The sequence below is a fragment of the Poeciliopsis prolifica genome, unplaced genomic scaffold (genome assembly GCF_027474105.1).
Source record: "Poeciliopsis prolifica strain line A6 unplaced genomic scaffold, Auburn_PproV2 SCAFFOLD009, whole genome shotgun sequence".
Lineage (NCBI taxonomy): Eukaryota > Metazoa > Chordata > Actinopteri > Cyprinodontiformes > Poeciliidae > Poeciliopsis > Poeciliopsis prolifica.
This window is the reverse complement of record NW_026562384.1, coordinates 8931666-8951619: the sequence shown is the minus strand read 5'-3', so window position 1 is coordinate 8951619 and position 19954 is coordinate 8931666. Positions and strand designations below refer to the sequence as shown.

General features: G+C 39.6%; 1 protein-coding gene across 1 annotated transcript; it reads left to right on the top strand.

The window, feature by feature from the left end:
- Nucleotides 1–2994: 2994 nt before the first annotated feature.
- On the top strand, nt 2995–19735 carry LOC129362475 (alpha-1A adrenergic receptor-like). Its single transcript, XM_055034001.1, has 2 exons — nt 2995–4387; nt 18611–19735. The coding sequence occupies exons 1-2, from the start codon at nt 3424–3426 to the stop codon at nt 19180–19182; spliced, it is 1536 nt and encodes a 511-aa protein (XP_054889976.1). The 5' UTR covers nt 2995–3423; the 3' UTR covers nt 19183–19735.
- Nucleotides 19736–19954: the final 219 nt, after the last annotated feature.

The window sequence follows — 19954 nt, the reverse complement described above, 5'->3', positions numbered from 1 at the left end:
ATCTTCCATAAGATCGACTGATATTCAGAAATAATCCAGTCATCATGGAAACCTTTACAGTCTGACAGCAAGCAGCTATCTGTGTTCACCAGAACTTTGAACTTATTTAAAGTGACATTATAAAAATCTTATCTCTTCTTCTTAAAAGCAACACTTTGTACTTTTTTTTTTTTGTCTTTTTCACAGCACTGACCTAGTTGAGTCTTTTAAATATTCAGAATGTTGAAGATGTCATTTAAAAGCAGTGAAGAGCCTTTAATTAGTTTGGTTTTATGCAAATTCAACTTTTATCTGGTACATTATCAGTCTGCAAAGTGCAAGTTATAGAACGGTATATATTATTTTCTCCCTGCAAAATGTATTTTTAACAGTTCTACACACTAAATTGAAAAGATATTAGCCAAAGAAACCAAACTTTGAATTAATAGATCATAATTTTTGATATCTTTAGGAAGTTCATACTTATGCATGCAGCAAGGACATAATCCATACTCACAGCTCAAATAATCAAATACTGACTTCCAGCAATGAAACACAGATAAATGTTGAGGTCTCCTACTGATCAATGAATTCCCTGAAATGTAATTAGTTTCATTCAATATGAATACTGCTAAGAGCATTTTAAATGGCTGTTTTTGTAGTGTAATAATAAAAAGATTATTTTGTTCATTTCACAAATCAAACTGTTTTTACCAACAGTCTTTTCCAGTGTTCTGCACCCCAGGCTGGGTACACAAACCGGGTAACTAAGATAATAAATCTAACATTAACAAAAGATAAGGGACATAATAATCTAGAGTCACTGAGGAAGGACTATACTAAAGTAAAATAAAAACAAGGTTGACCTAATCAAGAAATAGAGAAATAGAGAAATAATGAAATAATCGAAACACTAATGCAACTCCAAACAACCCAGAATCCTGACATCATAATCGGTTGTCCATCCAGCCAAACACCTTTCTAACAGACATAGTGAACCAAATGGACTGTGGTAATGAAAACAAAAGTAAGAAAAACGTCACTGCAATTAAGAAAAGAGGAATGTTGGCAGGGAGTTGTTTAGTGGTGCAAAGTCATCAGTCAAAGTGTGCCCACTGATTAAGACAATGTCACACAAAACTCAAGATGAACTGTACGCTTCTGAACGACAACAACAGGAAAACCACCCAGCTCTCAGACACAATCAAGAGGAACTCAATTTTATTCTTTCTAATTATTTTTTAATTTGTATTATATTATTGAATATTGTCAGGAAGTACACTAATTACTTTTTGGGTATGTGCAAGATAGATATCAACTCTGTGGAAGAGGAAATTTGGCTAGAACAAAAATTCTTATTGGCTACGAATCCTCTTTCAAATAAAAAGCCATAAGCGATTAATTAACTTATCTTAACGATGCTGACAGAACGTCGCGGAATAACGTCTTTGTTTATAAGAACTAAAACACAAGTTATAAAACCTAGCCTCCTCTGATATAGAGCAATGAGGACGCACTTGGTTATTATGAAGCAAGTTGTCCTGACTTTTCTGTCTATTTCTTTGCATTTTCTGCACTACACTTTGGCCTCACAATCCCCCAGTGATCTGACTGCATGGCGGGGTTTGCTGTACCCTAATGCAGGAGACAGGAAATAGAAAGATTGTATCTTAGTGGAGTTTAATTAGTAGAAGAAAACTAACTTACCAAAAAAAAAGGGTAACGTAAATGAACAAAACAAGGAGAGAGAAGCAAATGACTGAAAAGAGTAAGAGGTATAAACATAGAGGACGATTTCTGTTGGACCTTCTTATCATCATCACACTAAAAGTTGCCAAACCCGCTTTTACAATCCTGTTTTCTCCTTCTTTCTCTCTCTCTCTTACACACACACACACACACACACACGCACACACACCCACACACACACACACACACACACACACACACACACACACAGGCACACATCCTCCTGATGACCCTTCATTGCTTGCACATCCCACAGCTAATCAATAGCAGAGACGCTGATCATTCCTGCTGACTAATGAGAAGTCAAACTGGAGCAAACAGCTGCGTAGGACTACACAAGTAAGCATGCAAAAATCAATTTCACATTTCAAACCGCTCATGTTGCATTTACTGTCAATAAAACAATCACAAATAAAACAATCACAAATTCACATGCTGTGAGTTATAGTGCCTGCATGTCATAAGCTACTATTTGGCTATAATTGAGAATACTGTTAAGAGTCTGTTATTGGAAAAACACTGCAGAGAATGAAATGTTTTAGTCGACAATACGTTATTTCACCCCAAATGATGCAGTCGGAGGATACGAATTCCTTCTGCAACAATGTGAGCGGGTTGTTTATTGCACCTTGTCACTCTTGAGGACAATGCTGGGATTCATAGGGATACAACTGGGTTCAGGAAGCAGTTTCACACATGAGCTGCCCACCATGAAGTCCAGAGCCGAACCTGAATTAGGATTTTTGAGATGTACTCTCTTTCTAGTCATCGAAAGTATTGCAGCTCTGCCTGAACAAACATGCAACACTGCAACACAGAATCCTTTGAGCCACTGTAGGTTTGTGCTGTAACCACAAATTGGTGTTAGACTAAGGAAAAATAATCACATTAATAATGAGAGTGTTTATCTAAAATTCAGTACAAATAACAGAAGGAAATTTTAAAACTTTAGGGAATTGTTTCAAATGTAAATGCATATTTACAAGTTAGTCAGTTTGACTAAGTCTTTGTTATTTTGGAACAAAAGGTAAAAAAAAAAAAAAATGTTAGTTTTTAGATTAAAAAAGTTGGTATGGAGACTTATCCCAAAACGTTTGCAGCTGATTGCTTTTAATCTGACCATGGGGAGGATAGGGGGGAGTTAATGCGAATTTTGCGCAACACTTTATGTGTTCAATTCGGCAACCTCTTCTGGTGGGAAAAGGGGTGTTCCCGTACATGTCACTGCCACCATAAAGGCCGCTAAGTTGTCCAGGTCTAGCCATAAAATCGCGAAGCTGTTGCAACAAATAATAATTTTGTCCTGAAAGCGCAAAACAATAATTTGCATCGCGACATACAAATTTGTTTGACTGAGTTGCACGGTTAAAATAACGAAGAGTCACCTCTCCTTGTGCTGTGCGTCATGCGCACTCTGTCGGCTCGCTTTGGGTATGTTTGGTCAGTTTGTGGCAGCACTGTGTGTGGGAGAGGAGGAGAGGAGGCAGGAGGTGCCTGCCACAGCCCTCACTTCTCCTCGTGAATGTGGAGGGAGAGGAATCGCCCGCGAACAGATCGGCTGCGCAGTGGACTAATGTGGACTCATGGTTCGGCACTTTTTAAAAGAACCACGCGGAAGTTTGAGCACTTGCACGCAGTACAGACTCTTTAGTCACAGTCATAGAAAGCCTGCTATGGAGCACGTCGTGACTCAAAATGAGTTTGAGCACTGACGATGTAACAAACTTTTGGAAAAATGGTTCCTCGGACCTCGAGTGGAACTCTATGCAGGTCAACTCCACCAACAGCTCCAGGACGAACCACACCGGGTTCGGCGAGCTGGACCTCACCCGCGCCGCCCTGCTCGGCCTGGTGCTGGGGGCTTTCATCGTTTTTGCCATCGCGGGCAACATCCTCGTCATTCTGTCCGTGGTGTGCAACAGGCACCTGCGGACCCCCACCAACTACTTCATCCTTAACCTGGCCATGGCCGACCTGCTGCTGGGGACAACGGTGCTGCCGGTTTCTGCCACCCTGGAGATCCTGGACTACTGGGTGTTCGGCCGGATCTTCTGTGACATCTGGGCTGCGCTGGACGTGCTGTGCTGTACGGCGTCCATCATGAGCCTGTGCGTAATATCCATCGACCGCTACATCGGAGTGAGCCACCCGCTGCAGTACCCGGGTATTGTGACGGAGAGGCGGGCTCTGCTGGCCATGCTCGGGGTCTGGGTGCTCTCGGTGGTCATCTCCATCGGACCTCTGTTCGGCTGGAAGCAGCCGCCGGCGCCGGACGACACGGTGTGCCTCATCACAGAGGAGCCGTTTTACGCGCTCTTCTCCTCTCTCGGCTCCTTCTACATCCCGCTCGCCGTCATCCTGGCCATGTACTGCCGCGTTTACATCGTGGCCAAGAGGACCACGAAGAACCTGGAGGCGGGCGTGATGCGGGAGAGGATGAACAACAGCGAGCTGACCCTCAGGATCCACAAGGGCTCCCAGGTGCACGAGGACCCCGGCGCACCGGGCACCGGGAAAGGCCGTGCGAACCAGGCCAGGAGCTCCCTCACTGTGAAGCTCCTGAAATTTTCCCGGGAGAAGAAGGCAGCTAAAACTTTGGGAGTTGTGGTCGGGATGTTCGTCCTATGTTGGCTGCCTTTCTTTCTGGCCCTCCCTATAGGTAGGTTCAGCAGGGCACATCTGACAAAGCGCTCTATTATACTCGGTTATGATGACAGGTAGTCGTTTGCAAAAATACAGCCACAATCCCGAACATCCTATAATTTAAAAACTTTTAAAAAAATGAAAACAGGGACAATCTGATGTTTCTGAAAACAGCTCAGTGCTGTGGTGCCCCAACAAAACTCTACACAGATCAGACTAACAAATGTACAAATGTCCAAATTAAGCACATTCAGGTGTATCCCAAGAAAATATAGAATATCATCAAAAGTGCATTTCAGTAACTGGATTCAAATAGTAAAACTCAAACTCAGAGGTCACATATACATTCAGACATTACATAATTATTATGAATTCAAATTACTAGGGAAAACAAAATGAGATGTCCAAATATATTATTGGAAAATTAAGTGGAAGAAAAAAGTCTTTACATGCAAGGAACTCTGCACTGAGTAATTGATGCTCAAAGAGCTCAAACAAGTATTAAAAGCACAAACTATATTCTCTCTTTATTAATTTTTTTTAAATGTACTTCAGCAATATTCTATTTTTTTACAAAGGTTTTCCCACAATCCCACTGATTTCTGACCAGCAGGTCTGAAAAACATCTGATTTTCCCCCAACCATATTCCAAGCATCAGGACTTAGATTTCTCACTATTTACGCATAAAACAGCAGCAGGTACTAATATGTATTTTTTTGAGCACCACAAAATCAAACTGGGGTTCATTTTATGCTGTGGTGCATAAATGTGGATAATATTATAACAATAACAATAACTAATCATTTTAAGCAGGAGAAACAACCTTATTAGTGCATTTCTGGTTGTCTATAGATACATTGTGGGAGGAGTTGCAGGCAGAGAGGAGGGCCGCTTTGTTGAGACTTAATATTTCTACAAACTGTGGGACATGATCTACAAACTCACAGACTTCATGGGATTTTACCCGTTTAATTTAGGGACTTCAATAAGTAATGAAACACTTAGGAATTTGAGGAGGAATTTCTACTGAAATTATCCAAACAATTCCTGTTATCGTTTGCTGTATTAACTCTCGGTTAGTTAATCCGGTTGTGGCCTCCGATCTGCTCAGTTTTCGTCAATCTTGCCGAGACACTAACGGGTCTGTTTCAGAAACTGCAAATGGAATTAAGCAATGTAAGAAAGGAAAAATGTGGTGAGCAGGTCAGAAAAACCCACCAAGTCTCTCTACATATTTGGGAATTACACAGAAAAGGATACACTGCATATTTCCCCTATTTTTTGCATATAGGTTGTGGCATTAGTTTGTATTTATTCCCTTTTAATCTAATATAGCTACACACATCCAGCAGTACTAACTCTTAACAAGTCACTAATGGCAAAAATACTGACCTAATTCTCTGTCTTGGTGTATTAAACTATGGATAAATACAAGCAGAACATTATTTGGATAAATAGACAGGAGGCCCATGTTAACTCTGGAGGACTTGCAGAGATTATTCATGCACTCCACACATCTGGATTTTATGGAATACTGGAAAGATAAATGCAAGAAAGTTAAAAGAAAGCCACAAGAAGTCCCATTTAAAGCTTGCCACAATTCATGTAGGGGACACAGCAAATATGTTGAAGAAGGTTTTGTAAAACTTTTTGTCCTATGCTTGCAAATTAACTGCATGTGGAGGAAAAACGGCAATAGACATCACCTAGAACACGCCACCACCATGCTGAAACATGGTGGTGGCAGCATTATGCTGTTGGATTCTTTTTTATTCAGCAGGGGCAGGAAAGCCATCAGAGTTAAGGGAAGATAGATAGATTTAAATAGAGGGAAATCCAGTGACAAAACCTCATGGGAGTTTATTTGGTGAGCTTAATAAAAGTGTACAGTTTTTATATGTAAGAAAGAAATGAATGAATGCCAATGTGCAACAATAGGTTTTGTTTGGTCATGAATAATTATCAATAAGTGCCAAGGAAAATTGTTAATTGCAATCTCAATGAATAAGTCAGATATTATCAGGAATCCATATCTTAAATCTCACAGTTTCTGTCAGTCATGGCTTTCTGTCCTGCCTAGTGAGGTTTGGTATTAAATAACAATACGTGGAATATTAGCAAATTAGCTTTCAAACCTAACAAAGAACTACATGTTCACCGTGGATGGCAGGAGTGGTAAGAAAATTGGCTACTGCGCTACTCAGCAACTCCTATTAGTCCCATGTGCCTTAGTGTGCCATTAATAAAAAATTGGCAGCCAAACATAAAAAAGTAAATCACAATAAACAAAAAAAAAAGAAAAATGTTTTTATCCTACGGGTTCTTCTTGGAGCATCTTTGAGTCAAATTCTTACTGTAGAAAATCTGTTAGACAGTTTTGGGCAGCTAATCTTAGATACACAGAGAGCAGGCCATACTCTGGATCAAAGGTATCTTCGAAGATCCAGTTTTTTACTCGGCCAGCAAGACGTCCATGCGTGTCCATCACAATCAGTTTTTGGGAGCAAAAGCAAAAGACAGTAGACACCAATACGTGCTAAGTTTTGCAGCTCCATAAGATCATTGCTATTCCTGGAAGTTGTCACAGAAATAGCTTAATACTGGCATTTGTTATTTTTATATTCCCGTTTGTGTGCAGTTTAGTAATTGTTCTCCATGTAGTTCAGCTGGATTCCCGACATCATGTTTAATTTTCCTTCCACTTTATGATATGGCACTAACTTGTGTTGATCTACCACATAAATTTCCAAAGAAACATGTAAAAATTAGTGGTTGTAATGTCACAAAATGTCACGCGCTTGTTTCTTTTTCAAGGCACTGCATTGCTGCTTCTGTGCATTGCTGCCTCTGTGTGTGTTTGTCTGCCGTGGTCAGATGAGGGAGCGTGCATGCCTCAGGCTTTGAGCCTGATATCCTCAAAGATGCAGAGATTGTCGCTTGAAGGTATTCTTGGTGAGAGGCTGCAGATTTAGGAGCCTTGAAAGTGTAGATTTCCAGGGAGAGGGGTCAGCCGGAAGGCCCCATTTATGTAACAGCATGGGACAAACTGCCAAGGAGCCCCTCTCCTCTCCCAATGCTGCCGCCTTCTCCATGTATAGCATACTGATACACTGAAACAAAGCACTATGCCTCTTAATGCACGTTTATAGTAGGCAAGTTCAAGTCTTTCCTGACAGAAAAGTCTTTACAATTCATCTTCAGTGGAAGCTCTCTGCCATGACTGAATCTTTTAGAAGGTGCACACTTTCTTTGCATTTTTTTCCCATTTTCTCCACTGTTTTTCTCTTTGACTGTGCACCTCAAGGCTCTGGTGAGACTGAATTAAAATTCTCCTAGTCCGATAGGATCGCAGGCAGCACTCTTCTCCTGTTGCTCCCTGAGCGTTTGTTAGCTTCCACCCACAGTGTGGGATTTCCGTTTTCACACGTTATTAACCCAGCTTTCTTCAACTGCATGCTGTCACAAATAGGCCATGTGTGCTGACCTGACTTCCAGTGTGTGTGTGTGTGTGTGTGTGTCAGGGTGGCGGGTGGTTGCCATACATGAAATGCATGGGTTGAATGTGTGTTCATGTATTTCTCTCAGGATTTTGTCTGTGACGCTGGACATGGCTCCCTCTTGTCCATCTCTGTAGATTTTCAGACTGCACAGATGAAAGTAAGGCTGCATGCTTCCAGATAGAGCTGCAGTGACCTTAGGTCTGAAAGGTCACAACCCCTGAGTGCCTCTGGATAGACTATGTGATCCCCATCCCCCTTCCCCCCCTGTCATTACTGCCCTGCCCTGTCTGGCTCAGATTTTGTAAATACCATGGTTTATTGAACATAAATGGCAAGCAGACAACCAGGGTTGACTCATTGTTCTGAGTTTTTAAACTTTTGTGCTGCCTTTTACGCTCTCAACTTGAATCAAATTATATCAAGACTGTAAGAAAACAGTTCAAAGTTTTCTTATAATGTTAGCAGTATTCCAAGCCTTCAACTACTGATCAAAAGCAGCCCCAAAAAACTCAATCAGTCTCAGAACAAACGCGGATTTAACGTTGGCTTATGTCACATTCCTGTGTCTCAGTATGCAAAAGAAAATGCTGAATATCAATAATCTAATTACAGACATGGAGAGGAATTATACGGGAGTAAAACTACATTTACATGTTTAAAACTCCAGTCACTTAACATTTTTCTTTTGCCATACAGTCCACAACGTTACACTCCGCTGTTTGGCTTGACATGTCAGATTAAACATGCTGAAACATGTTTATATGCTCCTTGATGTTAGATTACCAGCATTAAGAAATTATTTCAAAACATGAAATAAACATTACAAATTGAATAAGAAAATTCCTCAAAATAAACCACCTGAGGAGCTGCAGAGTCAGCGGTTCAAGGTAAATGCTTTGCTCTGCAGGTCAGAAGCAGTTTTATACACAAAATGTGTTAATTAAAAGCAGTAAGAGCTTTTCCAGACTGCTGTGGTCTACTTTTAGGTCTATGTTCTCTAAGTATGCACAAGAAATATTTTCTTTTATATTAACCTTCTAAACTATTGAGGATGAGGCTGAAATTAAGAAAAACCCTTATTACACTTTATGTTAAAGTGTGGTTGTGTTCTATTTTTATTTCTGTTTAAATAGTTTTTCTTCATTCTTTTGGTTCAGGTAAGAAAAGTGTTTTACATTTCTTAGCAATCAATGTTGTGTCTACCTTGCTACAACTACCAGTCTTCAGCATGCCCATCCATTTCTATAAATGTTTATATCTTTTTTATTTTATAGTCAAACTTTCCCACATTTTGTATTACAGCAAAAATGTATCAAATGTAAATTATATCACATGTTATTTTTAGCAAATACAAATCTTAAAAGTGTTGCATATATGTGTATTCAGTTCCACTGAGTCAATAAGTTTGAGAACCACCTCTTGTTGCAGTTACATGCTTATACCAGCTTTGCACATATAGAGACAGAAGATTTTTTTCCCCAATTCTTCGATGCAAAACAGATCAAGCTGTCTGGAGAGATTCTGGGAACAATAAGTTTCAAGTATTTGGAACATTTTCTTGTAGGATTCAGGGCTGGACTTTGACTAAGTCATTCTAAGCCATGAAAAGGCTTTTTATCTAACATTTCCATTGTGTCTCTAGCTGTATGTTTGGGGTCGTTGACCTGCTGAAGCAGAAGCCAGTCTCAAGTCTTTTGCCGAAGTAGAGGGCAATACTTTGTTCAACCCATTTTTATCAGGTATTTGTTGAAGAAAATGCTTCTGCCACTGCTTTTTTTTTTTTACGCGTAAAGACAGATTTTATCCTCTCTTTGATAAAGGATAGATTTGTGAAGTGCAAGACTCACAGTTGTCCTGTCATCAGATTTGACATGTGACTCTCTGACACAGATCTCTTGGCTGATTCCCTGATTTTGTGTGATCTGTCAGTTTCGATGAACTGCTGTTCCACTTTAGGTTTGTGGTGTCACAATCTCTTTCCATTTTTTGATACTACATTGAACTGTGCTCAGTGAGATGCTCAAAGCTTTAGCTAATGTTTTATAATCTAACTCTGTTTTGAACCTCTCTCCCCTGACCTTTCCACTCAGTTCTTTGGTGTTCATGAAGCCGTTTCTTCACTAATGTTTTCTAGTGTCCATCAGAAGCCTTTGTAGTTGAACTTGATTTGCACACAGATGATATTACACACGATGGACTCTAATTTTGTGATTTCTGAAGGCACTTGATTCCAATATTTAGAAAGAAAATTGTAAAAGGTGTCCAAATACAAAATGCATTTTAGATTTTTAAAAACTTACCAGTAGCACTCATTCTCCACCTCTTGCTGGCCAATAGATTTCATCCTCTTTCATGCTTGATTTTTATTTTCCAACCGACATCTGAGCAGTTTCTCATCTTTTTTTTATTTTTAAAGCACAAGTTCAGTCTGCCAATTTTTACCAGCGACTTCCTATTTTCCTGACTTTCCTCTATTCATTTTTTAATTTTTGCTATGAGGCCATATCACTTCTGACATGCAGCCAACAAGTGTTTCTCAGAGTAATAAATAGTTTTTGTATCGAGCTATCAGAAGCTGAGTTAGGTGGCCTTGTAAGCATAAAAAGCACAGATTTCCATCTGAGCTTCCATTGTTTATTATGCCGTTATATCATAATACTAAACATGCATAGCTCTTTTTTTACGCTATTTCAGCAAGGATATGATGATGAGCATCTTAAAGTAAAAAAAAAAGCTTCACAAATTCTACAAATTTCTTAAAGTCCATAAATTACTTTAATGCTTTAAATCAAGAATATGTTATATTAAAATACAAGAGTTACACAATTTAAGCAATTGGTTAGGATCAAGTGAGGACAGATGTGTGAATACTAGTACAGACATTTTAATTAATCATTAAGGTCATGATGACTGGATCTAGTTTTCTCTCACAACTGCCTGCTTGGCCTGTACAATATCATACTTTTAAAAAAGCATTACAAGCAACACTCCTTTAGTTTCCATGCTTTGACTTGGAAAGTACATTGTTTGGATTTATGTAGGAATATCTGAGAGACCACAGAAACAGGTGAGGGAGGGGCAACAGAACTGTCAGACAAGTCAGGACAGAGGGAAAGATGAATGTAGCGATGTGCATAGACATCGCTGCATTCATGGATGAAAACTTGCTCCAGAGCATCTTGACCTCATGCGTCATACAGCAGGATGGATTTCCTCCAGGTGGGACTGATGGGAGGATGGATGGAGCTAAAGGACATGCTGGAAAAAAAACCTGCTGGTGGCTGAAGAAGACTGGAAACTTCTTATCCAACATAATAAGAACCTAATACATCCAACCAGATCTACAATAGGATGATTTCGCTGCAGTCAATCCCAGACCTAAACCTACGTGATGCTTTCTATTTTGCAAAGAAGATTTGTGTCAAAATTCCAACAAGATCCAAACAACTTAAGGTGTTTCGATCCAGCAGTTTTAACATCTACTGGATCAGTCGATGCACACCACCGTGTTCCGCTTTTGTTCGCGAAACATTTGGGCAGCAGTTGTGCACCACTTTGTGTCTGTTATCTACAACAGTCAACAAAATGCATGGAAGACTAAAAGTCTTCCATGAAAGAAAAATGTACCTCCGTCGTGCATACGAACATCTTGAGCTTTGATTTCTACGAGAACGTTTCGTCATTGTGATAGTTGAATAATCGTTCAATCAAGAAGCAGCTGCTTCGAGTGATGGATGAGTGCGTTCATGTTCTCTCCTCTATATTACCTCCAGTGAATCAGTCCAAATGACAAGAAGAGCAAGACTCGTCACATCAATGGGTTCAATAACTTCATAAACAGAAGATTTTTGTCAAGAAATGTTTAAAACAGCTCCGTTTATAGACATGGAACAGTTTACTATGACTTGGCTTCATGATGTCCATTTCATCCTCATTGATACACCCTGTTAAACTCTACCCTCACTGATTTAACAGCATTCATTAAGAGTTTAATAGATTATACTTAATTTGCAAAACAGAGACCCATCAGTGGAGACATTTGTCATGCATCTCAATGTTTTTTTTTTTTTCCCTGTTTCTCATCCTCACGGCTCAGACAAAGAGGAGTGATCAGTGGGCTGCCTGTGTTACATCCTAACACATATTTTCATGCAGCTCCTTAACACCCAGAACGAGCACAAATATCCTGCAAAGGTGCCGTAAACTGTACCGTCCAAATGCGAAATGTTGCAGAAACCAGCACTCGCGTATCCTCCTTTATGAAAAAGTGAAATTTATTGAGGGTTTTTTTCTGTGTGTTTCTGATTGGGCTGATGATCAGCAGTGCACCAGGTTAACAGATGGGATTTTTTTAGAAGAGGGAAAATAATGAGAGGGCAGCATGTCAAAGTGATGTATAAAAAGGTGGCAGAGAAGAGCAGTAGGGTCTCTGGGGCAGGAGGAAGGTGAAGGCAAGGGGTCTCTGGGTTGTCAGTGTGATTTCCTAAAAATATCCCAACACTGTGGTTTGACTGAAAGCTCTGTGTGAGGGCCACAGTGCTTTCAATCTGAGACACATTAATCAAGTTTATAGGCGTTATGAAACAAGATTTGTGAGTTTCAGAGGGAGAAGTTGGTGTGTGCGAGTGTGTGTGTGGGTGCTTGCGTGTGTGTGTGCGCGTGTTTTAGCATTTCTCACCTTCTAAGGCCCATTTTACCAACAAGTACTACATGTGAGGACCCACAACTCCTTATGGGCCCAAAGCCAGGGGCCCAATAAGAAGAAGTTCTGTTTTTAGATTAGAGTTTAGGCTTAAGGTGTGAATTGAGTTTAGGTTACGTTTAGGGTATGGAAATGAATGAAAATGAAAGGAAGTCATTGCAGAGCTTTGTGAGGATAGAAAAACACTCTGTGTGTGCGTGCATGCGTGTGCGTGTGTGTGCCTCACATGGCAGAGAATAGGCATCGCTCCTTCCAATTAGTGAGAATAACAGGATGCAGAGTTTTGTTGAGATGTTCCTGTGTTTCGGAGTGAGATGTGTGTGTGTGCCTGTCCTCAGGAAGGAGGTGCGAGCGCTCCTCTTAACAGAAGAACCCGAGACCACCACCCACATCAAACCTCCCGCAGTTATCTGCTGTATATTTATACCATTGTCTCGCAGCTCAAGCCCATCGCATCCTCCTATACTATAGGCTCTGAACATAAACACTCCTGAAAGGACAAAAATGGAGCAAGTTCACATAGAAATTAAACAAACAAATATGTTCCCAATGTGGCTACAGGCCACTCTGCCGTTATCCTGTGTTTCCTGCCCTTTATCCCCCGTGTTTGTGTAACGGAGATCCATGAACGTGACGGCCTTAGCCCACCTCTTAATTCTTGATAGAGGCCACGATTTTTATTAGCTCCTCCTGGGAGGAAGGTAGCATATCCGAGTTTGTCTCAGGCCATCAGAAAGGCTTTTAAATGAAGTGAGGAGTCAGAGTGCCTCGCTTTGCTTTCATCTAATGCGTCATTTCCCTGGATTTGAGTCTAAATACTTCTCCTCTATAATGCAAGTTGTAACAGAAAAATATTTCAGTATTTGTTGCCTTAAGCAGCAGATTAACACATATTTTTATCTAGAGGCCCAGAAAACTGCAAGTAGTACATAAGTATAGGATCTTTTTCCGGGTCTGGATAAGCAAAGAAAAACACATTAATACCAATTTTATGTCCGTTTTACTATCCATCCATTCATCCTTTGGATTTTCTTTTAGCCAAAGAAGCCTGGATATGTTCTAAAATGTCTCAATCATGTTTCCAATAATATTTACAGTTTTCTTTCAGTCTGATCCGTCAAAACTGATGGTCCTTATTAAGATTATGAAGCAGACACATTTTTAAAGGGTTTTAAGTAAACTTAATGATTTTAGGTACATTTAAGGCTTCAAACATGAAAAATAGGGTGGAGTTTATTTTAGTCCATTTGTAGTTTGTAATCGAACAGCAAATGAAGGAATCCAGAGGCTATCTCCACTTTTGAATCAAAACATAAGCTCTTAACGACCACAGGATTTTTGTTTTGTTAAACTCAAGACAATCTGCATGAAAGGACGTGCTGTTAGTTGATGCGTTGGACGTTTTATTCTTCTGTTAAGTAAATGCATTAAAGTTGAAACATTTTATGTTAAGAAACGAGCCTTCTTTAATTATCTCTGTGGGTACAACTTTTCTTTTAAAAATGTATTAGTCTCTCATAAGAAATGCCTGATGGATGTTTTCCTCCGTCTGTAATAAATTGAGATCTTAACTTTGGCTTAGCTGTTCCCGTATTGTCATGCTACCTTTCTTGAAGGTAGCAGTAAATTGCTCTTAGGAGGATGTGTGTTTGATGGCTGTCCACTGTGAACAGCATTAAATGGAGGATTTTATTACTACACTTCTCTTAGTTGTGACTGGTCTTTTGCTCACTTTTGTGGGGGAGAGGGAGAAAGATCCCTCAAGACTATACTATCTCCTTGTTCAGCTGTAAAATGCTGGCGCAATGACGCCAGTATTAGTTAAAAGTTAAGCTCATGTGAATTTCACAATATTAAATAAATACGTTTCTCATAGCACCAAACTCGTACCAAAATGCAATCAAGGCCTGTTCAATAAACTACAGTTGTAGCTGCACACACTCCCTTCCTGAGTGTTCCCACATCTCTACAAACCCTGATTGTTTCTGAATGTTGGTTTTTATGACCATCATGTTGTGAGTTACCATCCTGATAGTCAAACCATTTGCTTCCCTGATTGCACTTTTGGCTTGAAGGCCAGATTTAGGAAGACAAATGCAGCTGTGTTCCAGAAATCTTTCATCCCTCCCCAAAAAATCTGCACCTTCACGTAATCCTGTCTGGCAGAACAAATCCCTCTTGATCTCATTGCCTTGTTGATGCAGTGCTGGTGTTTAGTTTGTAATGCATCACAAACCGTGACAACTGATGTAAACAAATGTCTGCCTTCTAAATAATGTCGAACAAATTTGATCAGGCACAGATATGCAATGCACCAAACGTCTATTTTTTTTGTGTGTGTGTTGTAGTAGAAAGAGTTATGACTGATTGCTTGGTCTGCACTGTGAGAACATTTGTTTTGCAATTTGTTTTGAATAAATTAAGAAAAGAAATTTTACAACAAATCACTGTCTTTCAATTAACTTTAAGCCAAAATGTTCTACCTCTTATTCAAACATGGGATAAAATGAAATTTATGCAAAATAGTCTTAAATAAATCTAACACAGCTTCGCTATGTTCCACAAACATGTGAAACCGAAATATTTAACATAAATTATCTGTTTTTAGTTTAAACAAGCAAAAAAAAAAATAATTTTTACCACTGTTAAAATAAGCTAAAACCTTAGTTATTATATCCACCAACTGTTTCTACTTAAGAAACGTGTCATTCAAATTAGGCATGTGTGATACATTGCAACTAACACTAACACTACCAGCTGATGTTAAGTCATTTTTTAACATGTCTGTATAGTTTTGACAAATAATACTGGGCTAATATTAAGCAATGTTTATTTTGGTCTTCTTACTGGTTTGTGAGAAGAGATTGGTGTTGGTTTGGTTATGCTACTGGTCAGGACAGGATTTTGGGGAACTGAAGCAGAAAAGCAGTGGTGAGGTCACCAGTGTGGTCTTTTTTTTTTTCCCAAGATGTTGAAAGAATATTAAAATATATGTAAAATCTTTAAATGTAAGTTACTGCAAATAGCAGCAATATTATTTTGGTGTATTGATATCAGCTGAACTTTTAATATCAGTGCATCCCTAATTTAAAACTAAATAAGTGCTGTCATAACTAAATGACTGATACTCACAGTGTGGACTGTGGAGGTGCAACTCCAAACAATGCAGTCAAGTGGTCAAGCTCCAATTTCTTGTCAAAAATATCTGACAGAATAGCAAGAACTTTGGACCAATAATTAAAAAGCTGAGGATAAAGCCAGATGGCGTGGATGAAATAAATGTGATTTTTTTTTTTTAAATGGGGAGCTTTATTTGCCAATCACTGTTAATTTATTTATCTATTTACTTTACTTTTTTGTTCATGCTGGTGTTTCAGTTGCTAAAGTGGTCAGAAAAGTTGCTAATTATTGTGACAAAGTGCCAAGTTGGCAACAGAGCTTCTTTTGTTCTGACCACAGCCCGGCCCACCCCGCCACTCATCCCCACGCTTGGCCAAGGCTCTCAGTGTCTCTTGGCTCCGTCCACTTAGTCTTTCAATACTTAACAGGGGCGGTTTTGCTTTCACAGGGGCATGATTTGACATCCAATTCTATTCTGGTTGGTGTCGTGCCAAGGTAGTTATCCGAGTAAATAGCTTTGTTATGGCCTTTACTTTGATACATCAAATTCAGCTAAATAAAATAGAGTAAACTATTACATTTATTTTATATTTGTGTATTTGTTCTTTTTAGTTTTTTAGTTTCATTTTCAGCTTTAGTGACTTACGTGACAGACCGGACAGCGGGTTGTGAATCAGAGAGAAAACAGGTAAACAGGCAGGGACTCGAACCTGTGACAGGTTTTAGTACTACTCCACTGCAGCGCCGTCTGTGGAATATTTAACATTTTTTATTTGTGGTTTCATAAACTAGGAGTTTAGCAATCTGATTTAAGATCCTTTGGAGTTCCACATTTAAGTGATGAAAAATCATTTGCTCTGTTGTTGTTTCGGTCATTTGGCTCCATTGCACACCTCATTAGAAACACTAGAGGCGAATTTGGGCTAATTTCCTGCCTACTTGGGTAAATGAGAAGCCAACACACCAGTCTGGAAAAATTGATCTCTGAAATCAGACATTAAATGCTCTTGAGAACCAATGAAAAAAGTTTCCGTTAACATTTGATCCTTCAGGGCTTGCGATGACAACACTCATCATCTTCCTAATATATGAGGATCTGCTGCCTAAACTGAGATGGATAAAGACAGGCTCTCTCTGCAGAGGCATACTCTGGATCCCAGTCATCCTCATCACTCACACAGTCATGCAGTCACATTTAAGTGGGTTTCCAGAAAAGGAAAAAAAAAATCATGTGAAAATCCCAGCTGCTTAGAAAAGACTCTGGCAGCTCAAGAGGCCAAGACAACTCTATCTGGTTCATAAGCCTCCGAAACACTCAAGGTAGACTTTTATTTTGTTTATGGGATTAACATCCAGAACAACAGTGAACATGTGTGTGCAGACCCCTTACCTTCATCACTCAACATGAGTCAGTGACACATAAAACATGCAGTACTAAAAGGAATCATTCAAGCCGTCTTTCCGATGTTCCTATAAAAGTCAAACCGAGGCGCTTTCATCCGTCTGTCATACATTACCAGAACTAATTTCACACTTGAAATCCTGAAATTGCGATGCGTCTTCAGCCTCTCCGGGAGCATGACATTAATGTAAGAACGTGGGTCGCTTTAATTTAAGAACTCTTCATATCTGCCTGCATGCGAACACATAATGTCTCTGTTTCACACTAATCCTGCTCTTGCTGTGCGTATTAATGGACTTTTGTTATCTACTTCCTCTCATCTCCTCTGCACTTGTGTCTGTTATTCTCGTCTATTAAATCTCAACCACATCGGGGAACGAGTGTCATCAAGTGTAGATTGATACAAGTGCAGAAGTCGTTAATTTTTAAACATTATAAGCCTGCTTCAACACGTTACGCTCAGGACTGTCTTCCTGAGCGATACACGCAACATTAACCTGTGTTAGTTTATGTGTCACTGGCCTTTAAGCTTCATGACCTCTCCTTAAAACCAACCATTTCATTTAATGATTGCGTCTCAAAGAAATAAAACTCTCCCACAAAATTAAAGAGGAATCCAAGATTGCATCAATCTTTGTACTTTTAAAAAATATTTTACAATGTTTTATTTAGATAAGCACACAACCCGTTTATAAACGGTGTTTCTAAACACAAAATCTGTCTTTTGATGGTTAATGTTTCGTAGTGGTGATGTTTTGACTCACTCTGTGCAAAACGTTTTAATCAATGCTGCCACCTGCTGGATAAATATGGATCAATCCTAAACATGAAATCAAGAGTTACACTCAGTCCAGTTATGTTTTTATCCTATTTACTAAGTTATGTCTTCTGCCTTTGTCATTTTACATAATCGAGACTCAGCATTTTCAGTCAAAGAGGTTTAGAATAAAAGTTCTTCATTTAAGTGTGCAATTTTTGCAAACAAAAAATTTATAAAATGAATCTCTGGACTCTTCCTTTTTAAGCATTTCATCACAAAATGCTTGATGTTTATGGTTTATTTCTTATGGTTGCCTTCTTTTTCTAAGAAAGTAACAATATTCTTAGGGATTGTTTTTATTATTATTATTATTATTATTATTATTATTATTATTATTATTATTATTTTATCATGCTGTTAAGTTTGTGTGTAGTTTAACAACCTAAAGCCTTGTTGGAGTGGTTTATCTGAACTGGAGGAGTACAGTTTGACTGCAGTTCACCGAGTTGTCAACATCAGCACAAAACCGTGTTGCATCTCTGATTTTATCACCAAGTGTCCAGAAGCATGAGACTGGTCTGACTCATTTAAGACCAATAAAAAGAGTGTTTATGTTGAATAACCAAAACACTGAGTCATTATTTATTTTGAGGTTCTTTTTGAAGAAAAGATTGGCCTGTAGAGAATAAGATTTTCAGTACAAAATAGTCTGCTGTTTTCCACTTATCCATCTCCTTTTATCTGTTGTCCTCAGGGTCCTTTAATGTGCATCTGCGGCCTCCTGACACCCTCTTCAAAGTCATCTTTTGGCTGGGCTACTTCAACAGCTGCCTGAATCCCATTATTTACCCCTGTTACAGCCGCGAGTTCAAGCTGGCCTTCATCCGGATACTGAGGTGCCACTGCCATCAGCAGAAACGCCCCGGCTGGAGAACGTACAACTACCGCTCCTCCACCTTCCGCTCCTCTGGAAACTCACGGAAGAGCTCAACGGATCACACCTCCAACTGGCTGAACGGGAGTCAGCGCACCCTGCCGTCCTCTGCCAGCCCCAGCCCCAGCCCCAGCTACCTGAGCCAGGGCCTTCCTCCATGCCCAGAGGGAGAAACATTGTACATTTGGGGAGCCGCCACCTCAGCGCCCTCCACACCCAACCTGCTGCCCGGCAGCCCCGCAGACTGCGAGCAGGGAGGCGGGAGAGGGGACGGCAGAGAGGGGAAACGGGCAGAGGGGACCTCTGGAGGTGTGTTTTCTTTCTCCTTTGGGAACATTAAAAACAAGCGAGGGCTCAACAGGGACATCATCATGCCTGATGACAAGGTGTGACTGCAGGCAGCTTCTGATTTACAGATTAATGGACTACAGGCTTTGCAGGTTTCACTGTACATGGTTTGTGTTGCTTCATCTGTCGGTGGCATGTCTTCAGCGGTTAGTTTGACGAGCTGATCTGTTCATTTACTCTTCATTTCTGTGTTTGTAATTGGTGAAAGGTTTCTCTCAGTGAGCAGTGACCACTAAGATGTTCAAATACACCTGTTTTTTTCTCCCCTGCTTGAATCAAAAGGAGAACTGCATGTCGTTTTAGATGTACTTTGGAGAAACCTAAGCTAAACCATTTGAAACACTTTTAGCTTTGACTCATCATTTTTCCTGTAAAAAAAAAAAACTGAACCTGATTTGTAAAATCAAAGCAACCTCTTGTAAAACAAAGAGCGACGAGGCATTAGACAACCTTTCTTGTTGCAGTTGTCTGGTATTGTGGTATTTTGTGAAAATAAAATATTGTGTGAATTTTTCTGCTGTGCGCACAATCTTCAAATATATTGTGTGTGTTTGTAGAAATGTGATGGAGAAAATAAAATATGCAATTCCAATTTGATGTGTAACAACATATTGATTTCTCTGTTGGACAAAAGCTGTAATGTTTGCAATAATATGGATGTTAAACTGAACCTCCAGGATTAGAGCTGGAAAAAAATTGGCTTGGACAAAATTCATAAAGCTTTGGATCTGTAATGCAATTTTTACTTTTATCATGTTTGGAAAAGTTATTTTGTAACTTTAAGACTGAAGGTGATGTAGCAGACACTCTTACTTA

Excerpts from the sequence above, each read along its gene's own strand:
- LOC129362475 (XM_055034001.1), top strand. The coding sequence starts at position 3,424 with ATGAGTTTGAGCACTGACGATGTAACAAACTTTTGGAAAAATGGTTCC. Across the intron at positions 4,388-18,610 it reads CTTTCTGGCCCTCCCTATAG|GGTCCTTTAATGTGCATCTG; the intron begins GTAGGTTCAGCA and ends TGTTGTCCTCAG.